At 38.7% G+C, this 23315-nt stretch overlaps 1 protein-coding gene across 2 annotated transcripts in view; it reads right to left on the reverse strand.

Annotated features, from left to right (window-relative positions):
- The window catches only part of ADAMTS12 (ADAM metallopeptidase with thrombospondin type 1 motif 12), a 177115-nt gene that overhangs the window by 58115 nt on the left and 95685 nt on the right, over positions 1 to 23315 (reverse strand). For both annotated transcript variants that reach the window (XM_082782644.1, XM_082782645.1), the window contains 9 exons: positions 22631 to 22827; positions 19667 to 19750; positions 17926 to 18050; positions 15652 to 15801; positions 12902 to 13045; positions 12500 to 12644; positions 8764 to 8856; positions 8413 to 8558; positions 7435 to 7604 (listed from right to left, as the gene is read on the reverse strand). In XM_082782644.1, the coding sequence (XP_082638770.1) occupies positions 7435 to 7604; positions 8413 to 8558; positions 8764 to 8856; positions 12500 to 12644; positions 12902 to 13045; positions 15652 to 15801; positions 17926 to 18050; positions 19667 to 19750; positions 22631 to 22827 (1254 nt within the window). The remainder of the gene's footprint in view (positions 1 to 7434; positions 7605 to 8412; positions 8559 to 8763; positions 8857 to 12499; positions 12645 to 12901; positions 13046 to 15651; positions 15802 to 17925; positions 18051 to 19666; positions 19751 to 22630; positions 22828 to 23315) is intronic.

Consider the following 23315-nt stretch of genomic DNA (forward strand, 5'->3'; position numbering starts at 1 on the left):
TTCTCATCTTCTGCCTGTCAGTCAAGGGTCACATCTCTGCTTAATTTCAGATACCTGCTGGCAGTTAATAAATTATTTCAAACACTTGATTTTTTTCCTGGTTGGCAATTTATGAAATGGAGATAATACTGGTGGGTCTGACATATCCAGGCTTGTTTTGTATAGATGTGCAACAGAGAAGAGAAAAACTGCAGCAAAAGCAATTTGTGATTCTCTGTAAGGGCCCAGCCTTATCCTAGTCTATACACTGAATAAAAAGAGCCAAACAGGCACCTGCCCCACTTCATAGATGCTGGTCTTTGGGAACCTGAAGTTTTGAATCTCAGGCTTAAGTGAGTCAAAGGACACAAGTTTGATAAATCAGTTGTAAGCACAGAAGATGAGCTAGAATTGAAACCATGGTCAAAGCCAAGGAAATAGAAACCCTCCAGCACAGTCACCAGGGGTATCCACAGCTTCTCTTCACAGCCTGTGCCAGTGCCTCATCACCTTCAGAGTGAAGAATTTCTTCCTAATATCTACAATAAATCTCCCCTCTTTCAGTTTAAAGCCATTCCCCCTCATCCTATCACTCCACTCCCTGACAAAGAGTTCCTTCCCAGCTTCCCTCTAGGCCCCACTCAGTGCTATCTGACTGAAAGAAAAGCTATCCCCTGTCACATCCAGGAGGGACAGCAGCAGAAGAACCATCTTTTGCTCCTGGTCTGTTCCAAGACCCTGAACTAACCAAGTGCCACAGCAATTTGTTCATGTTCAGCAAGCCAAAATCCTTTGCTGAGCAAAGCAGTAGGCCTTAAAACTGCCAGTTAGTAGGAACTTCAAGGCACCGTATTGAGCCATTTTGCTAAAATCTCCCTGGGTGCTACAGAGGTGCCTGTGCTGAGTGACATTTTCATCCTATGCCAGATAGCCAACAATTGCTCCCCTGTCTCAGAGCAATGAGGGATAACTATAAATTGATATCCTAGACAATGGATTTCTGTTTCCCCTTCCTCCTTTGTTGACCTTGCTTGTGTCATACAAAGAGCTGTATTTAAAATTGGACAAGTTTCTAGTAATGCGAGAAATTCAATTTTTTGCTAATGCAGAGAAACCAAATCATTTCCTTTAAAAGAGCTTATGCTTTTGAAGGGGGAAATTCACTTTCATTGCTCTGGTTTGTACATCACCAACACATACACAGCACCATGCAGTGCACAAAAGTGACAGCAGCTCCTGGCCCTGAAGTGCTTGCAATACCAGCACTGACTCCTGCACAGTCTGAACTTTAACATTATTAATCTCATTCATGTAACCAGCATTGCTTTAAAACTGGGATCCAAAAAATAAAAAGGGGATACTCCAGAAAATCCAAAACCTTAATGAGGAGCTTTGTTTTCCCTCTTGTCAGTAGAGCTAAACGTTTTTTTAAGACTGACAACAATGATGTGCTTGTGGCTTCTGAAATAATGATCTCTTAATAAAGAAAGGGCAATAGAGGGATTAGAGGCAGAGGAGACTGAGGTAATGACACTGGTGGAAATTAGGGTGATAATCAGTCACATTCAAGAATATCAACAGAGATTGAACTGTAAAAATCTCAAGCAAGAACATTAAGTTTGTAAACCTTATCAGTCTTCAGACCCTCTGTGAAAACTGTCAGCCATAACCTCTGCCAGTTGTTCTGATAACAACAGTCCTGATAAGCAATACAATTTATTTTACCTTTACCTAGAGAAATTGGTTTTTGGCTAATTTGATTATGTTAGTGCTCTAAAGTTTGCTTTAGAGCACTAACATCTTCTCACCACACCTTTTTTTAAAATGCTAGTCACAGTATTCATATAGTAAGGAGAACAGAAGAATCCCGGCAAGTCTGTGACCTGTTAAAAATGCATCCTGACTGATCCAGACTTTGCTTAAAGCCATTTCAGCTTTTACACGGCTCATAATGAAATATGTAGAGTAGTAGCTTGATACCTGTATCTCCTCCCTAGCTGTATGTTGACATTAACAAGCAAGACTGTATCCAATTTCATTTCAGAAATCAATGAACAAGAAAAAACAGGCAGTGCTGACTACTGACATATTCCTGTCACGACGATGGTCTAAGTATATAACTCAGAAAGAGTTTGTAGGGAAAGATAATCTTCCTCGCTAAGCCAAATGAAAAAGTAAAAATAAATAACAAGCAAACTTTCAGACTTGCAAAGCCTCATGAATCAAAGAAGAGCTTTGTAGACCTGAAAGCTTTCCTGTTTTTCCTAATTGTAGTAATTCATCTAAATATAGATCCTACCTATACAACAAATGCATTTCTTCCTGTAAGTTTTCTACTAAGACCCACTGGAAATGAGAGATTATTGTTCCTTCCCCACAGACTCACTCCTATCCAATATTTTATACTACTGTCCTCACTCTTAAAGCTATTTTCTTATTTCATCTGCATGGGAGGCTGATTAGGGCACTACTGAGGAAATTATCCAAACACTGTATTAGCCATTCATTTGCTGAAATTATTTACTTATCTATCATTATTATTTTTTTTACAGCTGAGCTCAAGGATCTGATGAAGTATCAGGCCTCTATTATTCTAGGGCTGTAAATAAACATCACAAGAATCAGTCACTGTCTTCCAAACGTCTAACATTTTAAACGTGAGACAGATACAGGTATAGAAAGGTCTTACCTACTATTTTCAGATAGAGAACTGCCATACAAGGAAAATACTTTGCCTCATATGATGGAAGAACTCAAAAGCAAAGACTGGCATTGAATTCACATTTTCTAACTCTTATTTTAGTCCTCAAAAAAACTAAAAAGACTAAACAGAGTTCAATGCAAGGGTTTGCATTGCATTAGGGCTGCTCAAAAAGAACTCCTTAAAGCAGCTGGTTTAGTTTCCATGTCTTCAGTAAACTTAGTTAATTCATGATGAGACTTTAACAAAAAGGCTGTCATTTTAGTAATTTTTAAGCCAAAAGACACAGAAAATCTTGCAATCCAGCATATACATGGAATACTACATCCAACCTGTAAACATTCAGTAATGATCAGATTTCTGCCTGAAATTTCTCTACACCAAAGTAGGATCAAAGCCACTTAGGTTGCTCATGCCCTGTTTGTGTTGTAATATAAAATGATAACATTAATTCCTCTAAGCTTCTACATGACCAGCAATAAAGAACTCTTAATGTGTTATCTAAAGTGTTCTTGTATTATTTTGGCTGTTACTGCTTCTCCTGCCTTTCACAGGCATGAAGAACTGCAGGAGCCTGCTCTCCCTTGACTCTCTTTGTACTATCTCTCCCCCCTCTTGAGTTGAGGGGCTCAGAAGCTGCAGTATGAAGTTCAATGGCTTAAACTTGATGCTGAAACTTTTCACTTGATGGTTAAAGCAGAAGAGCTACATTCAAACCTAGCTAATAAGACCATGGGGTCTTGCTTTTCAAAGTCAGTTAACAAGGGCATAAAACTGCTTGAGGCTTTGTAGCTTCCAGACCTGAGCACAACACTGCATGGAGCCATGCAGGCTTGCTAGCCTGTACCTCTACTAGCTCAGGGATATGTACGCGATACACCTTTAGAAACAATCTTCAAGCACTTTGTATTTAAATCACTCAATCTTCTATTTTCTGGAGAAGCACTTGCCTTTTTCTTGCCTTTACTTTAAACTATAATTTTTAAATTGCTTGTCTTTCATTTCGCTCTTCTGTGAACCTCATCCAGATTGTCTGGCATTGCATTGGCCCTAGCTGAACATGTGTGCTTTTTTTTCCCTGCATATAGCAGAATAGAATTCAGATTCACCAACTGTAAGCAAAATAACATGAAGATAACCAGAAAAGAACATGTTCCCTGCTCTAAGCAGAAATACAAAATTCAAACATTTCCCTTAGCTGACTTCCATGAGTTTGAATGCAGGAAGGGTCCAACTTAACCTGACTGAGATGGATGTGATTAATCTGTCTGCCAGCAGATGATAAGGCTTCAATAGTTGTTTCCCAACTTCTCAAGGAATAAAAGAGGTGGGCCTCTACTCTTGAAATCCTTGCCAGTCTGTGAGAAGTCAGAATGGGATGAGGAAATCCAAAACAAAATTAGAAAAGACAATTGCCCAGCAGACAAAACAGGTAAAAAGAAACTAAGGTGAAACTACCTTATCACAATAAACAAACTTGGAACTGCAAGAGAAAATGTAATTCCAAAGCAATGGCAGCAGAGGCATTATCTTACACTGTTAGCTGAAGCCTTGTGACTATATCAGTACAGATCGTATTTGACACACAGACGTATTTTGGAAGAAATATGAAACTTCCCACTCTTTAGCTACATAACCCCTATCTGCCAGTGAATTAGATGATCCTGGCACTCACTGAGAAAAGAATGGTGTTTATATGATTACTTTAATCACTTTAATGTAAGATGCATGATGACTATGTGGACTTTAAGTCCTAGGAAGCTATCAGGTTCAGATAAATGTAATTTGTCAAAAGGTATGATAAAAATAGATGTGGGCTCAGCCTGATGACAACAGAAGTCATTTAGCACCAAAATCTGACTAAAGTGTCAATGCAGGGGCCAGAATTATGAGAACAATTCAGTAGATACCCTGGTCAGAGCCACCGTAACACCAAAAAAAATCTTGAACCTGCAAGTTCCCTTCATGTTGACATTCCCATGGATACTCAGGTGCATGAGCACACAGGTTTCTGTGCTCCAGGACAACTCTACAATAGGACTGTGCAAGTCCCCACAGAAAGCTCAAACTCGTCTAAAACAGGAGGGAAAAATCTCAAAGTATTTAGAATCTTAACCATAGCTGGCCTAGGAAACAGCAAGGTATGACCCATTTCTTTCCTTTCCAGTTGCTTGTTAAAGCCACTTGTTGCATCTCACTATTTACAAGAGAATCTTTATGAAGGTACAATTTACACAGTGGGAAAGAACACTTAAATGGTGTTTAATTAAGTGACAATCATTATAACTTGGTTAAGGAAACTATGTAATTAAAGATGGGAGAGATGGTCATCAAGGTTTCTTTCACCATTTACCATTTTTCCAGAAGGATGAAGGAAAGCAGAAATTAACAGCATCTAGAAAATTTCTATCTCATGGTTTCATCTCAACTAAATCTTTTCACAAAAAAAAACCTGTTACATCAATCAGGGTTTGGTAAAGCTTCAAAACACTTTCTTTTTCCCCTTATATCACGTGTACAGGGTGAGAGAATTGAAAATAACTGATAATAAAACAAGCCAAAACCTTCTTGGCTGCAAGCTTCAAGTAGGAACAGAGTACTCCAAAAATTCTTTAAAATGGGATGGCATTATTTAGGGGGAAAAGTAAGGGAAGATGGTATAGACTGAGAGCCCTGAAGCATCAGCTCTCTTTGTGGGGGTTTACAAGAGACTGTTGGTTTGCTTTTGTTCAAAGTCTTGTTTTGTTTTGAACAAACACAGGAAAGGCTCAGACTGCTCCATCTCAGACAGAGAACTGACTGATCAACCTACTTGAAGTTATTGTGCCCAGAACACCGTTAGAAAACACTGAAAGGTGACAGAAAATTAACATTTGAAATGACAGAAAAACTGCCTGATGTACTTCAGTGCAATAGCTGGACACAGCTGGACACAGCTGGACAAAACTGGAAGCACTACGCCCACAATAGCTACCTACTGCCATAAACAGTCATACAAAATGATGTTAGATGAAGGATCAGCACAGGATTTGGCCAACTCTCTGTCTAAATGCATGTCCCCTGAAAACTGACCTGAGGAAGCCAGGATAAGATAGAATTTAGTAGCAAGAAAACACTTTAAATGATGTTAATAGAATGTAAGAATGAAGTTGCAAACTTTATTTTTATTTTATTTTATTTTTATTTTATATTTATTTTGTGGACCTCATAGATCATGAGGGAGAAATGCAGATCTACACTGAAATTCTGGCTGCTGAGAAAACATAGACAAAAATAAGACAAAAAACCTTGTAAGCCAGAGAAGAAATATTTGCTTGATATTTGAAGGATTTGGCAAAAGGTCACCAAAATCGAGGATGCTTCAAATAGAATAGGATAGCATAGTTCAGTTGGAAGGAACTTACAAAGATCATAGAGTCCAACTGCCTGACCTTTTCAGGGCTAACCAAAAGTAAAAGTACTGAGGGCATTGTCAAATGCATCTTCAACATTGCATGGGGCATCAACCACCTTGCTAGAAAGACTGTTCCAGTGGTTGGCCATCAGTATGGTAAAGAAATTGCTCCTAATGTCCAGTCTGAACCTCCCCTGGTCCAGCTTTGTGCTGCTCCGTGTGTCCTGTCATTGGTTCCCAGGGAGTAGAGACCTACACTTTCCACCTCCCCTGCTCACAAAGTTGCAGAGAGCAATGAGGTCGCCTCCGAGCCTCCCGTTCTCCAAAGCAGACAACTCAAGCATCCTCAGCCTCTCCTCACAGGACATGCCTTCCAGCCCTGATATCAGCTTTCTTGTCCTCTTGCTCTTTGTACAGAAGGATGCTGTGAGGAATGCTATCAAAGGTCTTATTAAAATCCCAAAAGATTACGTCTGCTGCCTGCCCTTCATCCACCAAATGGATGACTGTATCATATAGAAGGAGATCAAATTACTAAGGCAGGACTTTCCCTTCATGAACCCAAGCTGATGATGCCTGATAGTTGCTTTGTTCGTTAACTGACTTTCAGTAGCATCCAGGACAACCTTCTCCATAACTCTTCCAAGTACTGAGGTTAAACTAACAGGTCAACAGTTTCCTGGGTCATTCCCTTTTTGTAGAAGGGTATAGTATTGGCTAGCTTCCAGCCAGGAGGGACCTCTGCAGACTCCTACTGCCTTTGGTAAATTGTTGAGAGGGGTCCAGCTGTAACATCCCCTAACTCTTTCAGCACCCTGGGGAGAAATCTCATCAGGCTCCATTGACTTATGAATATTTTGCTGATATAGTTGTTCAGTTACAATTTTGGTGACCACAGATGGGAAGTCACTGCTCCCCCAGTCATGGTCCTCCAGCTCTGAGGACCAGGCAGCCTAAGATTTGTCATTACTGTTAAAAACTGAGGCAAAAAACAAGGCATTAAATGTGCCTTTTCCTCCTTCTTATTTCTTAGGTCACCATCTGCTCCACCTACCAGTGCATTGTTTTTCTCTTGCAGCTGACATACTTGAAAAAGCCTTTTTTTTGTTGTCTGACACCACAGTGACCAGGTTCAAGTCAAGCTGGGCTTTGACTTTTCTTGTTCTCTCCCTGCACTTGCAAAACGCAGCCCTCATCTCCCTGTGAAGCCTCGTATCTTTTCTTTTTCTGCTCTAGTACCAGAAGGAGTTCCCTGTTCAGCCAGGCCAGTCTTCTGTCCACTTGCTTGCCTTGTGGCACAGAGGGATTGCCTAATCTTGGGAATTTGTTCAAGACATTAAAAAGAATCATAGCTTCGTACCTGTGTTATAAACTGGCACCCAGTGGTAGAATTCATTTTGGTAGGGAACTGTGTCAAATTCAGTGCACTGCATCTGACGAAAGGTGGGCAAGCCTTTTCGACAGGGGCTAATGTTACACATGCGATAGCGTTTCCTTTCTCCAGTGCAGTAGTCTCCTCCAAACTGTGGTCTAGAAAAGAAGCATTGAGACTAAGATGTGATACTCCGGGTGAAAAGTAGTTTCAAACATGCAATGACTTTTGGGTTCCAATGGGATAACAAGGTGAATCCAAATCCTTTACAGGGTAGTCATACTGTTCACACGTTCAATTACCCAAACATATCTGTATGAAGTACAGGAATCTAGAGGCACTTTGTATCTTGTTACAAGCACAAAGAAGTGCTTGGTACATTGCCTGGCTGAACTTACATCAAATTACCTTATCAAATGAACTCCCCAAAATGCCTTATTTTCCAGAGTAATTGACAGTTCTTCCAAAAAAGCCAAGTGATTTCAACTGTTAGGGACCCTCTTAGTGATTTTTCAAATTGAGATGTAGTGTCCTCATAAATTCAAGTATGTATTAGAAAACTCTGCCCTTCATGTTCTGTACCCATCAGCTCATGTATATGAAGCTCAAACAAAGCTGATGACTAAAATAAAACATGAAAGGCAAGTCCTTGATTTCCCTTAGGAACAGAATGCTACCTATTGCTCCTATCCTGTGTATGAAGATGCTTGTTTATGTATGACAGTATTATTAAAACAACATTTCTAACATTTACGCAAAGCTAGCATGAAAAATAACAGGATTTTTTTTTTTCATTTTGAATAGAAATAAACTCAATGGAAGGCAAGAATTAAAGTATAAGACAATGACTGTAAAAGGTGAGCCTTTACCCGTTGGTAAAACAGCATAATAAAAAGTGTCTCCAACATCATAAGTACCTCAAAGATCTTGAACAAAAAGCATCAAAAGATTGTGCACTCAGCTTACTCTGGGTTATCGCATGGTCTCTCTGCGCTCTGAACTCCTGCCCCACAGGTCCTTGTGCAATGGGACCAGGATGACCAGACACCCCATCCACCATGGACTGCTTCTGGAGTCTTGCCTACTGTAATGCACTCACCAGAGAAGCACCACTGTCAAGAGAACAAAAAGCACAAACAGGTTAAGATTATTAAAACAGAAAAATGTTACATGAATTTTTATTTCAGTCTCTGAAGGTTGACAACTTAGTGGAAATTGAAACAGAGATGTCACAGGACACCCTTCTACACCAAACAATAGCAGAGTTATTCATGGTTTTTCTGCTTCCGTTTTGCAGACACCACAACTCACAGTCACCTTGTTTTCTCCACATCGAGTTCCATCTGCAGCAGCATCCAGTTTGGAGCGGCAGGAGCCCTTCACTGAGCACCAGAGTGTTTGGCAAAGGTTCTGGAAAAGAAATAAAACTGCAGCAGTCTGAAGCAGAGTTAAAGAACTCCAATGGCCAAGAGTTTCAAAATATTTCCCACAGTTTTGTACATCAATTTAGAAAGCCTTATAAGGGCTGTATTTCCAGAGACATGTTCAAAGTTTTCCACAAGTTAGGACCCACCAAAGGTCCAAATTCAAGTACTGCTCCTTAGGGTAGAAGGAGTGTATATGACAAATCCAAAACAGTCAGTACTTTCTATCAAGTTAACTAACCAAACTATATTTGTGAGTTTAAATACTTCCCTCATAGGCTGCTCACCTCCTAGCTACACACAGGAAAAATGGCTTTACAAAGTTTGGGCACTACTATTTACATTGAAAGTGAACAGAGTCTGCAATATTTTCTTTCAAAGAGTATTAATGAATACATTATTCAATTTTGTATTGCTGTTTGCCTGAAAACTCACAAAGAAATAAAAGGTTACAGGTAAATCCAGGTAAATGAAAACAATGCCACAGTACAACAGCCAGGTTAACAGTCATGAGCTCCCAAAATTGGAAGAGATCAAAACACAGGTCTCCTAAAACATCAGCCAAGCAGACACCCAGGAAATGATCTAAAAGAAGTTCAGGCGAACTGGCTGAGAAAAAAAAGCTTGGTAGGCTGGAAAGAGCAAGGGCTCTGGTTGGTGAATATTGGCAGGTTAACAAACTCAGAAACAGGTGCAAGTTCAATGCAGTTCCCTGTCAGCAAAGCACAGAATTTCAGCTGCTGCTCTGCATGCAGGGGTCAGCTCTCTACACAAGGGACAGAAACTCCTGAGAGTCAAAGATAGCAGGTCAAGAATTGTTACAGCCACTTTACAATTGTTCTTCACTCAAGCAGAACTATTCTCTATACAGAGAGGAGAGACATCAAGGGCAATTCCCCCTTGACAGAGGTGGTTAATACATCTCATGCAGACCTGACACAGTTCACATACAAATCAACTGCTCTTCTGGTTTATGTATAGAAGCCCTGCATGCTTAGGAAATCCTAAGTCTGTGGAAAAACATTTCCAAGTTGGAGAAACCAGGGATGTCAGAGAGAGTGTGCAGTCCCAAATGGAACAGCAGAAGCAAAAGCCCAGAAGCTCTGGGCCAAATCTTGGCTGAGGGTGTTTAACTGCAGAATTCAGTACTGGGAAAGGGAACAAACCTGGCAGCGTTTACCTGTGAAACTGAGACAGCTCTGTGTCATCACATAAGAGAACCAGCAAGAACTATCCCACTGCCAGCTTCCACTGGGATTCTCAAAGTAAAAAATATGCTGGGCTTGGGAGCCAACACTGAAATTGGACACTTGGGAAAATGCAGCCCCAACGAGCTAGCAGCAACGTTTGGCTGAATTTGAAATCAAAAACTTGGCTGCTGGCTTCTGAGCTGCTTCTACTTAAAATAGCTAAGCTTAGGCATAGTCTGTTTTGAGAGAGATGGCTGTTATTTATGTTCTGCATTGCATGTTCACCAGGAAAGAAATTTGATAATACAAAACGTTTCTAAGTACTTTACATGTCCAGTTGGAAATACATTGTCTGGGATATTGCATCTGTGCTCATGTAGCTGCTTTTGGCTGATATTTACGAGCCAGAGATTGTTTTGCAGTTCCCTATTTATAGTTCAAGAGTAGCATTACTGTGCAACTCTTTGTGGAACCATCATTGTCAGCATGCAAAGACAAAGCTAACCAAATGTTCTGGATGATGAATTTTCCATGTACCAGAGCTTTTCTCCATCTCTAAAAATAGTGGAGCACAGTTTACTTTGTACTTTTGGAAATACATGAAGAACAGCTAGGAATTCATGACTGTAACATGGACTCACTGCAAGGCAAGTGATTTTATCATCAGTAACATGGTGTATACACTTTCCACTCTATCTGTGAGTTAAGAGTCTGTGCCTTCATGTTAAGCTCCTGCAGTCTGTCCTATAGAAAGGTAAGCATCCACTTACTACTTGGAAAACTTCTCCTAATCTGTATTTTGCTTTTCTTTTCACATTATAGTGACAACATATATGTATTTCACAAGATACTAGAGGAATCTGTAAGTGTAATCACTGAACCTTTGGGTATCTTCAACTATATACTGACATATACTAAATACTGATTCTTCCCTCAGAAAGAATCTGTGGATCGAATTCAGACAGACATTAAAAGTTACACAACAAACGTAGCTTGGTCAGTGAATGTTCAGTAAATACTGGAAAGGTAAATAGTAGTCTGATTTCTTAGATGAAATGCCACACAAACTATACTAATTCATAATTAAGCATCTTGCCAGCGCAGCTACCTGCAAAACACAGTCCTTGCACTAAAAAGCAAAATAAGATGATATCAATTATTTTTCTGACATATATCTAGCTGTAAAATTGGTCCATCAAGAGATGCTGAATGTAGAGGTCCACAGGTTCAAACCCAAGGAGACACAGAATGAACCAGCACTGCAAAATTACACTTTAATTTTCTATCTGTACTGTTGGACAAATTACACTAGCTGAGGAAACTGGAACAGCAAATGAAAGCAATTTTTCAATACCTGCTTCAGATTCAGTAGTTGCAGTTCAACATTGGTAATCATGTTATCTATTAAGGCTAAGGGAGATTAATCAGAAGTAATCCCTCTAATAGGAGAGTAAATGAGGATACGCATAATTATCCAAATGGAATAAACAATCAAGATCAGTAGTCCCCAACCCACAGTTGTGCACAATACCTTGCCTAGTAAAGACACTACTGCCACAGCCCTGCTTAACACGCAGAGGAAAATGTTATGCTGCCTGCAAAGTTTAATTAATATTGTTGCCCAAAACTCAGCAAAACCTAGTGATCACTTAGCTAGACTAGCACTTCAAACCACTGTTTCTGAACTCCTCTGTGTAGGAAAGGACTGCACTGAGCTTCATAGCTCTGAACATGCTATGTACAGTTACAATGGCACAGCATGACACCATGGCTAATATAATCGGCTACTCTGCAGTGCTTCCTAGCTCTTGCAGGGAATTGTGCTGATGTCACTATACCGTTCTCATGCATCTTCACACAGCACTGTTTTGCTGTGCTGTGAGATAAAACCCCAGGGTAACTACAAATTACCTGTTTAGACATAAAAATCTCATGTATGATGGGGACACAGATTCTTCATAGTCTACGGATTGAAATTTCCTTTAATTAGTTAGACCATCATGAGTATGAAATTCTTCAGAAAATACTTCCTAGAACTGAATATTTGTTACCAGTATAATTTGGTCACTTGAAAGCTATATGCTTGAAAAGCACCTTGTTTTTGATAACAGGACTTAAGTTCCACTGCTAATTTACCTAAAATCAGGATTTTAATTTTCAAACCAAAATGACTCCACCATTGAACAACAGGTACTTAACATCAAGTATGGGGAGACCCAGTAAATGTCTTGAAATATATAAGGCAAACAGTGCAACAAGTCTGCAGGGTAGAATTAAAACACTGTGTTAGGCAATGCTTGTACTGCGCATCTAGCCTACAAGACTGAACATGCTATACATGTAGTTAGCAACTGTGGTTGGTTCACTGATTGCACTTTCACACTGTTCCAAATGTTTAAGCTGTTATTAGTAGAAAGAAGAAAAATACAGAGCACTCACATCCACATCTTCACAGAAAGTAGCATTGGAGCCATACTGAAGCTGGCACTGGTGATGCACATCATAAATCATTCCAGGAGCAATGATTGGCGACTTTAAGAATTCTTTTTGGGGGATATCATCCAGACAGAATCCCCACCCTCGGCTGAAAAACAAAAATTGCATATTGAAAAAACTAAACAAAGCTAAACAAAAGCCATCTTTTGGATGCCTCTATACTGACTTTTAGTATCTAATTGTTAACGGTAATTTTTGATATGGCCTTTGGAAACAACACTTCCAGATTCCAGCTAAGATACACTGCAGTGCTACTGACAAACAGCACTTGTTTCTGGTAGTTTATCAAACTTTTCATACACAGTTGTACTCATTTCAGGGAAATGCTACAACCCAATCACTCACTCTAGGAAACGTGTGATGTATTCCTTGCTACATGGTGACCAGGTGAGCGGAGTAGGATCGTACTGCAGCTGCCGGGACATGATATACGGGCGCTTTCCAACAGGCTCACAGTCATTCTCTTTTCCGTCATGCTGGATACCAAAACTGGAAAAACAAAACAACATCGAATAACTCCAGCTGATCGGATGTACCACAACACTCATCTATAGGTTCCACGCTGTGTTTAAAAGACAGTAGGGTTGCTTCTGCCTCTGGTGATCTGCAGATACCTGTTTGTCAAAAAAAACACCCAAAAACATAAATCAGACCCAAAACATACCAAAAATCTACATTCCAACAGGCTTTCAAATATATCTGTTATGCACAGCAATATTATCAGACAAAAAAAAAAAAAAATAAGTGTCAAAGATTACATTCAGGGCTGTTTTTAAGGTTGTCAGAACACTATTGCACAACTTGGCCAGGAGTGCCAGTTTAAACCTCAAAGTTATGTCAAAGCTTCTAGAGTGCTTCCTAGCTTGTGGAGCCCAGTTGCTTAGACTTGTACTACTTTAACTATGGTCAGGCTTTGTTACACTTTCTTTCACTCCCTTATTATGCCTCTATTGTTTCTTTTTATGTCTCTTTTGGTAGATTTAGACAAAAACATTTTCCACATTACTGAACTTCAGTGGATTAGCCTCCAAACTTCACTTCTTCCTATTTAACTTCCTCCAGATGTATCTTACAAACAGATCTCCATGGCAGGTCTTTCCAATAGCTTTCTCTTCAGCTTTTCTGACTTATTATGAGACTTCTTTATTCAAAAGCTTATAAAAGTCATAAACAAAAAACTTTGTGTGGGATTCAGTTGACTAAACATAGATGACTCCACATCATCTCAGTGTGAAGGAGATTATCTGAAATAATAATATACAGAGATATTAGTATATGAAGGATTTTGACACCTGCATTGTTAACATCTGAAGTTGTGTATGTCCGTGTGTAGAAGAGCAGTGAAAACTAACTCAGGTCATGATTCAATAATGAATCAGACAAAGACCTTTCCGGTGAGTTCAAACCACTAAGACTTTGTTTCTGGAAAATGTAATTGTACCATGACTCAAATGTTCCAAATGCAGAGCACAACTTCAGTCAGAATCAACTGTAGTAACAGGCCTAAGCTATAACATCAAGTGTGTCACCCTAGTGACAGGCCCTTTTCCATGAACAGGGTCTGTTGATGCAGGAGTCTGTGAACATTTAGAGGGACAGTATGAGAAAGAGTGACTTTTGGAATCCATTTAAAATGGGTGCAGGTTTTTTCTTTTTTTTTTCTCTCTTTATTTCTCTCTCTCTCTCTCTCTCTCTTTTTTTTTTTTTTTTTAAATCTGTTCTTACAGACTTTTATTAGCCATTTAGAACTTTTATATATATATACTCTATGCTGGCTTGGGTGAAGAATGGTTTCAAGTTCATGATGAACTCTACAGTATTCCACTGTCTTTGCGGAGACCCTACTTAAAGGCAAGGAGGCCCTGTAGCACTCTGCAAAAGCCAGTACAGCAGTACTCTGTCTCACAGCATCCAAAAGATGGTGAGTTACCAGCCATGTAGGTCAAACCAGGAGGTCACACATGACTCTATGGGGAAGTGTTTTCTGATAACAAGCAGTAATGAAAAAGCTCCCTGTCAGCAAGAGGTTATGGGGACCAAGAGACTAAACCTCAAAGCACCTAGATCCAATTATGAATGATTTCATCATTATTTGCTTACATTATTTCCTTTCTGAGAACTGACAGGTTGAATAAAGAAAGGCCAATTAATACGTAACTAATCTTTTTATCAGATTTTATATCTCATCAGGAAATACAGACTCCATCCTGAGTGGAGGTTGGGTACATAATGAAAGTAATGTGATACAGCAACGAACATGTCACCTAGCCAAGCAACATGGCCCAAATGAAAAGTGCCAACATTTTATTCAAACCAAAGTATCCACAAGAATTTTCTAGTCAGGGGAAAGCAACTCAGTCTCAAAAGATTCAAAAATCAAAATACTTCAGGTGAGTTTAATAAATCAACTAACCAACCAAAACACCCTCACAAAGTGGGAATACTGAGAAATCTAGTTTCAAGCAAAAAGACCCAATCATAGAAAAATAAAAAGTTGAGGCAGGTCCAAAACTAAATGCCTAATAAACTTAGTCAGCTTGACCTACATGAATCCACAATGGGAATATTAATCTACAGAAACTACCAGTTACTAAGACAAGACAAAAAGTAACTATTTGTTAATAAGACAGGACTTCATACATGTATGTCTGTGAAGTTTGGCTGGTTGAATTAAAAACAGTTTCCAGCTAAATCTAAAATACTCATATACCCTGATAGAATATGAATGTTTTATATAAATGATTTTGATTAATTTGAAGATCATATGAAGTAATTGCATAGTAATTCAATATGTGCTAGGAAAAATGAGTATGGGAGAAAAGGTATTAAGTGATGATTGTTTGCAGCTTAATCATGTAAATGTATTGCCCTAGCAGAATGTTAAAAGGCGTATACTAAATAATTCTAAGTATAAACAAAGGTCAAAGGATTAAGAATCTCTTATTCCTCTGCTCATTAAAAAACAGAATGGTTTTGATTTCAGTAATGAAGAGACATTAACTCACTCCTTGTTTTGTTTCTGACTGGCAATTCAACCATTAATAAGCAAAGAATAAGTTAAACTCATCATGGTCCCCCTTCACTTTCAACTATACCTGTGTCCAAGTTCATGAGCAATAGTGAATGCCAATGGAAGGCCAGAATCTTCATTGATGTTACAGCTTCTGTGAGGCTGACACATGCCTGACAGATGAGACAAACCTAAAGTTTCACATGGACGATTCATGCCAGCACAAATGTCCTTTCTAGAATTAAAAAAAAAAAAAGACTTACCATTAAAAGAGTTTTAAAACAACTGCAGAGAGTCCCTTAAAATGGGTTGAGTGTTCCTCTCCCCTCTCATAATGTATCACTGCTAATTTGTGCTAATTTTTTTAAACAAAGCATCATGATAACGTTTTACAAACATACACGTAACAACATGCACTTTTTCTGGTACTATTGTATTACAGTGCTATAATTTGTAATCAATATTGACATTGCTGTTGTGCCTGAATACATATGTTTATTCTCAACTTGCAAAAGAAGGTTTTAAAATCTCCACTTCTGACAGTGTTTTGATTATAGCACATGTGAAGTTTTCTAGCACATGCCCGATGATGAATGACATGCAGAATTTCTTTTCTTCTAATTTTTGTACAAGGATTTACTAGTCAGGACAATCGTTTTCTCTGTAGTGATCCCCTCTCAGCCTCTTTAATCTGCTTTATCTTTAGCTTTCACTAGGTCTCTTCTTATAACATCTTTAAGAAAAGTCACCCTTTAATTTCACCACCTCACTTAGGACATCAGACCCACAGCTACAGGCAGCCAGTGTGCTGTTGCAGAAGAGTCTCCACACTACCGTGGTTCCAAAATCCCTGTAAGCTGTTTAGGCCAACAATTCACCTCCCTCATCATGGAATATTCCCCTAGCAAACAGGTGTGTGCTGCTGTGTCATTGCCAACACTACGGAACTGCACATAGTCAAAAACTGGGCCCTTCTGTCAAAAGGTTTGGCTGGATTCTGTCCAGTCTGCTAGAAGAACTGGAAGAAAGACATGCATTTTTGGGCTCTGAACAGGACATAATACAAACCCCCAAGGCTTAAACCTGTAAAGGAGGGAATGAGACAGATCCTCACAGGGATCCTCAGAAATCTGGGATCTCCTTCTACCAGTTCAGTCAGAGCAGGCTGAGGGGATTACAACCATATTTCATGCTCTTTGGAGGAACATCCAACCGCAATAGGGTCTCCTCTTAGGTTAAGAATGGCAATTTAGATCCTCTATATCAGCACTGCCAGGTACAATGCATTTGCAGCCACTGAAAGGTTGCCAGAGAGGTGATCCAACATTTACCCAACCACACATTGGCTTCATTTAAATGAAATGTCTGAAGCCTGTTTATTTGGAGAGGTAAACCACTCAACATTTGGAGACTTCTTTTTCTTGTCCTTATTGTCCTGTTGATTTTCTTACTGTAACACTTGAGTTTTTGCTTGTTTGTTTTAAGTTGTTCAGTTTGTATGTTGGTTTTTGTTTTGTTTTGGTTTGTTTTTGTTGTTGTTTGTTTGTTTTTTACCTGACAGACTAGTTTAGGACTTTTTTTTCCAGATCTGGAACCCAAGCTTTCCTCTAAGTTGTCTGTAGACTGGATCCATTCTGACAGGCCTGCAGAATTTCTGCTTCATGTCCTGCCACATACTCCCTGGGTAACCTCATTTATCACCTTTAAGTTTTGTGTGCCTCCATTGCTCACATGTAAGAAAAAGATTGTCTCTTACTCTGAATACTGAGATAAAATCACACACTTTAAATTGTAGTCTTCAAAAATATTTGTCCATTCTGAACTGCACCTGTGTATTATTTTAGGATTTGTCATTATGCAGTTGCTTATCTACATGATAGGTTGTTTGGTATATTCCTTCAAAAAAGATTAAAGAAGTGACTGAGCATTAAATGTAACAGGATCAGGTGGGGTGAAAGACCTGAGCTCTGTAAACTGCTAATCTCTTGGGACATAGTTCTCAATTTCCTGACTAAGGTGCATCTCTAATAAAACACCCACATTCGTATATAGAGTGTTATATGTACTTTGAAAACAAATGAAAAACAGTATCTTTAAAAGGTACAGCAGGTCTAACCTTCACCACATGTTTTTATAATATAACTCATATTCTCTGCCTTTGTGAATGTCAGGCATGCTCACACTAGCTTATTTTTGCATTAACACTGAGTTTCTGAAACAGCATGTCTTCATCAGATAAATCACTTTACTGGGAAAGCAGAATTAACTAAATGACAACATAAGCTAACAAAAAAAAATCATCACCAAAAGTAATACAACTAAAAAATATCTAGTCCCATCTACTGAACTTCTGTCATACCTGGTTAGAAGGACAGCCACATCGTGGTGTGTAGGGTTGACATCACTCTTGGGATTGACACTCTTTTGCCATTTGCAGAAGCTGGCTAGTGTCTTATCAGCATGGTGAACTATCTTCAAGCCTTGCTAATGGGAAGTGAAAGAAAATACTATTGTAAATACAAGACTGTATTGCAATAACATGTCAGCAATGTTAGCTATGAAGTCTGAAATATAGTTGCTTATGCTTTTACCTAAGCTAGAGCAATTGTTAAGAGTAATGACATGTATTTATATATCATCTTGAATATTAAGTTAAAATCCTTACTTTTTAACGATGGAGCTAACAAAAAATAAAAGGCAGAATGTACTTTTTTTTGTAAGTGGGCTTCATAAAATCCAATGGCATCGAAATTTTTGAACAAACATTTTGTATTTTCTTGAAAGCACTTTTCCCTTTTTTTTAATTAAGAGGGTAACAATTAACTAGCGTGGGACTTCATGCTCATGTTTGTCACTGGGTGTGATGTGAACAAACTTATGCTTAGGGAATAATTACACTTCTAAGGGCATATCTCTTTCACAATGTTTTTAAATTCCAAGAAAAGACAATGCAGTCATAGATACGTCTTCCTTATCTTATGATTATATAACATACATGCAAGTTACCAAAACTTCTGAAATATAAAGTATGCAAAATAAATTAATTAAGAAGGACTATTTTCCCCTTTCTGTTCTTGGGTACCTGTCCTATCTTTCCTTTGTATATTGTAGCAATTTTTTTTACAAAGTATCTAAATAACATTGCTACCAGATTGTCATTTCTGAGTAACTAAACCCCAAATTTTTAAATATAACCACCATGTTTGCTTCCAGCATTGCCACACTCAACTGAATAGTAATCCATGCTTTATTTTCAAAACAGACACAGAAATTTAGCAAATACACTTAATTGGATGTCACTATAGAGTTCAGGTCTTAGCTGTCCTGTTTAAGACATGAACTACAGTTTTTGCCTGCTTAATCTTATTTCACAAGGCATAGCCTCAGTCTCTGGCTTTGTTCACTGCCTTCAATAGCATTGCTACCATTTGGATTATGGTCACAAACCATAAGCCAATGAGAAAATCCCCTCAATGTGTTCCTGCAGTCAGAGCAGGAAATAAAATTATCACAATCAGCATGTATTTAAGCATGTAGCAAAATAGTTGTGCATCACTGACACTGGAAACCACCAATACACAGCTAGTTCACAGCAATTAGACCTACTACATCTACTTAGACCTCATTTTTGAACTTTGAAAGAGATCTAATAAGAAAAATGTGTATTGCAGCTGTACAATAATAGATTTACTTCTTCAGGGACCCGCAAATACTCTAGCATTACACTTCATAACGCGTTTCAGATAAAGTCAGGTAATTAGATTCTGAATGGTGACACATGTTAATTTTTGTTCCTCATCTAGTCTTCCTTAGTATCCCATGTTCTTTTGACACTCAAGAGATTCCATTTTGCCATTCCTAATTTACCCATTTTAATTACATTTTCCTTGAGGATTTTATGCAGAAATACCTGAAGTCATGAGCTAAATACTTTCCTGCTCAGGAAAGGATTTATTCTAAAAGCAGATGTGCCAAAGTCAACAGATTAACAGAAGAGTAAAATTAACAAACTATTTTAAGCAAACAAATCCTCCTCTCCACAATTAGGGCTCAACTCCCAGGTGTCATAAATGGTATTTTAAGGAAAATTAAAACCTTACCTCCTCCTCCTCGAAGAGGATGAGCCGGACCAGCACAATGTGAATTGCATTGCCAATGCTTGGATCATGGAACAGCCCTGTGACCTGTGCCAGAGCCAGGAGGTATGAGATTAACTGATTCCTCTATAGCAGAACAGAACTTTAGAGAGAAAATATGACATTTACTTCAAGCACACTGTACACCTTTGGATATGGGGTGTAGTTTTGTTTTTCTTTAACTTTTTAGATCCCCAATACACTTCACTGAAAATTTAGTGAAAACTGACATTAGAGCTACCACAAAGGGCAGCTCTGTCAAATGGGTGATGCTATAGGATTTGGCAAAAATTACTAACCCAAAGAACAAAAGCATAGATTACACACACAAGATTATTTTGTCCATTTGTCATCCAGATGAATGCACCAACTTTGGGCCTGCACCCTTCACTGCCTGCTGAAACACTTCAAAGTTCTTGAAAAATATTAGCAGAAATGAATGTAACATCTACAGTCACACAATAATGATGGAGGGGTCATCTCAGGGTGCAAAAGAACAGCATGTAAAATCCTCATGTTTTGGTTTGATAGGAATCAGTTTCTGCCAAAACAAAGCATTAGTAACTCTGTATTAGGCAAACAGAAATCAGTTAAATGATGGATACTCATATTCTTACAGCACAGAAGAGGATGTAAAAAACAAAAGTAAAGATAATGAATCCATATTTAAAAAAAAAAAAAAAGGCAAAACAGTAAGGCAAGAATTGAACCCCAGAAAAACTTGGCCAAATAAAATGTGATAAACATTATCACAATGCTGAATTAGGCAGAAGAAAATGGAATCAGAATAGTATATAGTGAGAATCTACCTATAGGTGAGCTATGCTTTATATCATAAGAAATATGAATGGATAAAAAAGATTGCATTTAGGTCAAAATTGGTTTGGAGAATACCATTAAAGGAGAAATTACTGAGATATAGTGGAAATTGTGATTTTAAATACAAAGATTTGATTTGTTTACAATCCTTTTTCAAGATACGGGGCTGGAAATTGAATCATTTTTGGGTAACCCTAATATCTCAGGTACAGACTGCAGAGAAAATTTTAAGACATGTTTGTTCCTGAATCAAATCATGGCAGAGTTTTATTCCACGGGTTTTCCCTGTGTAGACAAAACTTCATGTGCCCAGCCATCTCTGTGTCTCTTCACTGAGACTCATTACCTCACTAAGCTAGCCAGACCACTTGGGGTAATGTCAGGAACACACAGTACAAATGTAAGCAATAGATCAATTGTCATGGCTAGAATTACACTGTGATTAATTTTGTATATATTACACACACACCATGATAAGGACATGGAATACATCTTCAACAGACTCTCCAAGGTCAATACCTGTTATGATACAGATAACAACATGAAATAATCTGTAGTCTGTCTCATGAAACATTACCGCTTTTCCCAGGTCAACTTATATTTTGAAGCTTGTCACACAGTAAAAAACATTGAAAGTTAAACTGTTAAACTTTCTTTCTCTCTCTCTCTCTTTCTTTCTTTCTTTTAAACATGGTCTTTATATTAGAAGCAGGAAACTTATCTGGAAAAACAGTTGTACACATTTTGGCTGGTATAGAGTTAATTTTCTTCATAGTAGCTCATATGGTGCTGATTTACGACACAGATGTTTCAGCTGTTGCTGAACAGTATGTATTTGGTGTCAAGAATTCCTGTTTCTCACAATGCCCATAAGCAAGTAGGCTGGGGGTGTGCGAGAAGTTGGGAGGGGGGGACAGCTAACCCCATCTGACCAAAGGGATATTCCATAGGGGAATTCTGAATTCACAGTGTCATTCTCAGCCATAAATGCTGGGGGGACGGGGGATATGAGAGATGACATTTAGAGTTATGTTTGTCTTCCCAAGTAACCCTTATGCATGATGAAGCCCTGCTTTCCTGGAAATGGCTAAATATCTGCCTGTCAGTGGGAAGCAGTGAATGAACTCTTTGGTTTGCTTTGCTTGTGCACACAGCTTTGCTTTACCAATTAAACTGTGTTTATCTCAACTGAGGAGTATCCTCACTTGTACAATCATACATGTAGAATCACAGAATCATAGAATGGCTTGGGTTGGAAGGGACCTTAAATATCATCTAGTTCCATTCCATCCCCCCTGCCATAGGTAGGGATGCCACCCACTAGACCAGGCTTGCTAGCGCCCCATCCAGCCTGGCCCTGAACGCCTCCAGAGATGGGGCATCCCTCTAATACCCTTCTAATTCTCTTCCTCACCCCACTGAAGTGTTGTTGGGGGGGGGGGGGGAGGGGTGGTAAAGCAAGTAACTGTGTAGGGCTTAGCTGTCTACTGGGGCTAACAACAAAAGTGACAGAAAGGAAAAAAATTATTGCAAAAAATGCTACTGTCAAATATGTAAGTAGCCAAATCATTTCTGTTAGATATAAAACCTACATCCTAAATGTTTTGGCTGAACTTCAATAACAGCATCTGACTCCAAATTACACTATCTTTATAATGTTAGAGCAAAGTTCAAATTCACTACAATTGCTAGTGGGCTCCCGTATACCTTTATCATTCAAAGACATGGGAAAGAATCCCTAATGCTTGAAACTGTAGAATTTTTCTCTATTACTGCAGCTACAGTTTACTGGTCAGCAACAGGTTCTAGGGGAGAACAGGAATTTCAGCTAAATGAAAGTTAGTGCTAGAATTTATAACTTTGTGGTACTGTCCTCAAAACTGAGAACTGCAGAATTTTCATTTAAAATCCAGAGAAAAATTACATCTATGCATCTAAGGAAAAAAAATGCTTTAAAAGGCAGAATTTTAATAAGTATGTATGAACTATATTCCATTTCTTTCAGTGAACAATGTTACCAAGTTGTTTCTAGGTGATTAGCAAAATAATAAAGTTGAAATTTGCTCCATTCATCTAAAAACAAACAAAAAAATGAAATGTTTTACATACCATGTTCATTATAGTGAGGATGTATGATTCCACATGGTCACTTCCATGATACTCAACCATCTTACTGTCCGCAACCACAAGCGTCTCCACCCATCGCTCCTTGCTGACAGATCGCCGAGAAACCTTTCTGACAGCCATATGATTCTGTTCCCATTTCTCCCTTCGACGTTCTTCTTGTTTGAAAAAGCTGAGGGTATCTGGAGGGGTAAGAAGCAACACTGACTTCAAAATATTTTCAAGCTTGATTGACATTTGTTGTGTATGGCTGTAGTACTTGTGGACAGTAAGGCAGAACTGCAGAGTCACACGATGATATAGGTTGGAATGGCTGCCACCCACCTGACCAAAAAACTTCAAAGTGACATCCGCCTGCTGAGGGCCAAGTCCAGTGAGGTTCTGAATATCTCCCCCGTGTGGATTAAAAGGTGCTCCGAAATACATATCCAGTCATCCCTACTCAAATACCAGGCACTAAAGTGCAAGACAGAGCCAAGTTTAAAAAACTGAAATGGAGATGCCCTTTTCAAGGTTTTTCTCTTCCATGCTTTCACTCTTAACTTTCCCACGATGCCATTTCATAGTTTAAGATAAGGGATATACTTTCTCCACAGGCAGCTCTTATCCTCAGCAGGATGGCAAATTAGGCCGAGCACTTTGGTACATCCACTAATGGTTTGTTCTGTAC

Source organism: Aythya marila (genome assembly GCF_965140915.1).
Source record: "Aythya marila genome assembly, chromosome: Z".
NCBI lineage: Eukaryota > Metazoa > Chordata > Aves > Anseriformes > Anatidae > Aythya > Aythya marila.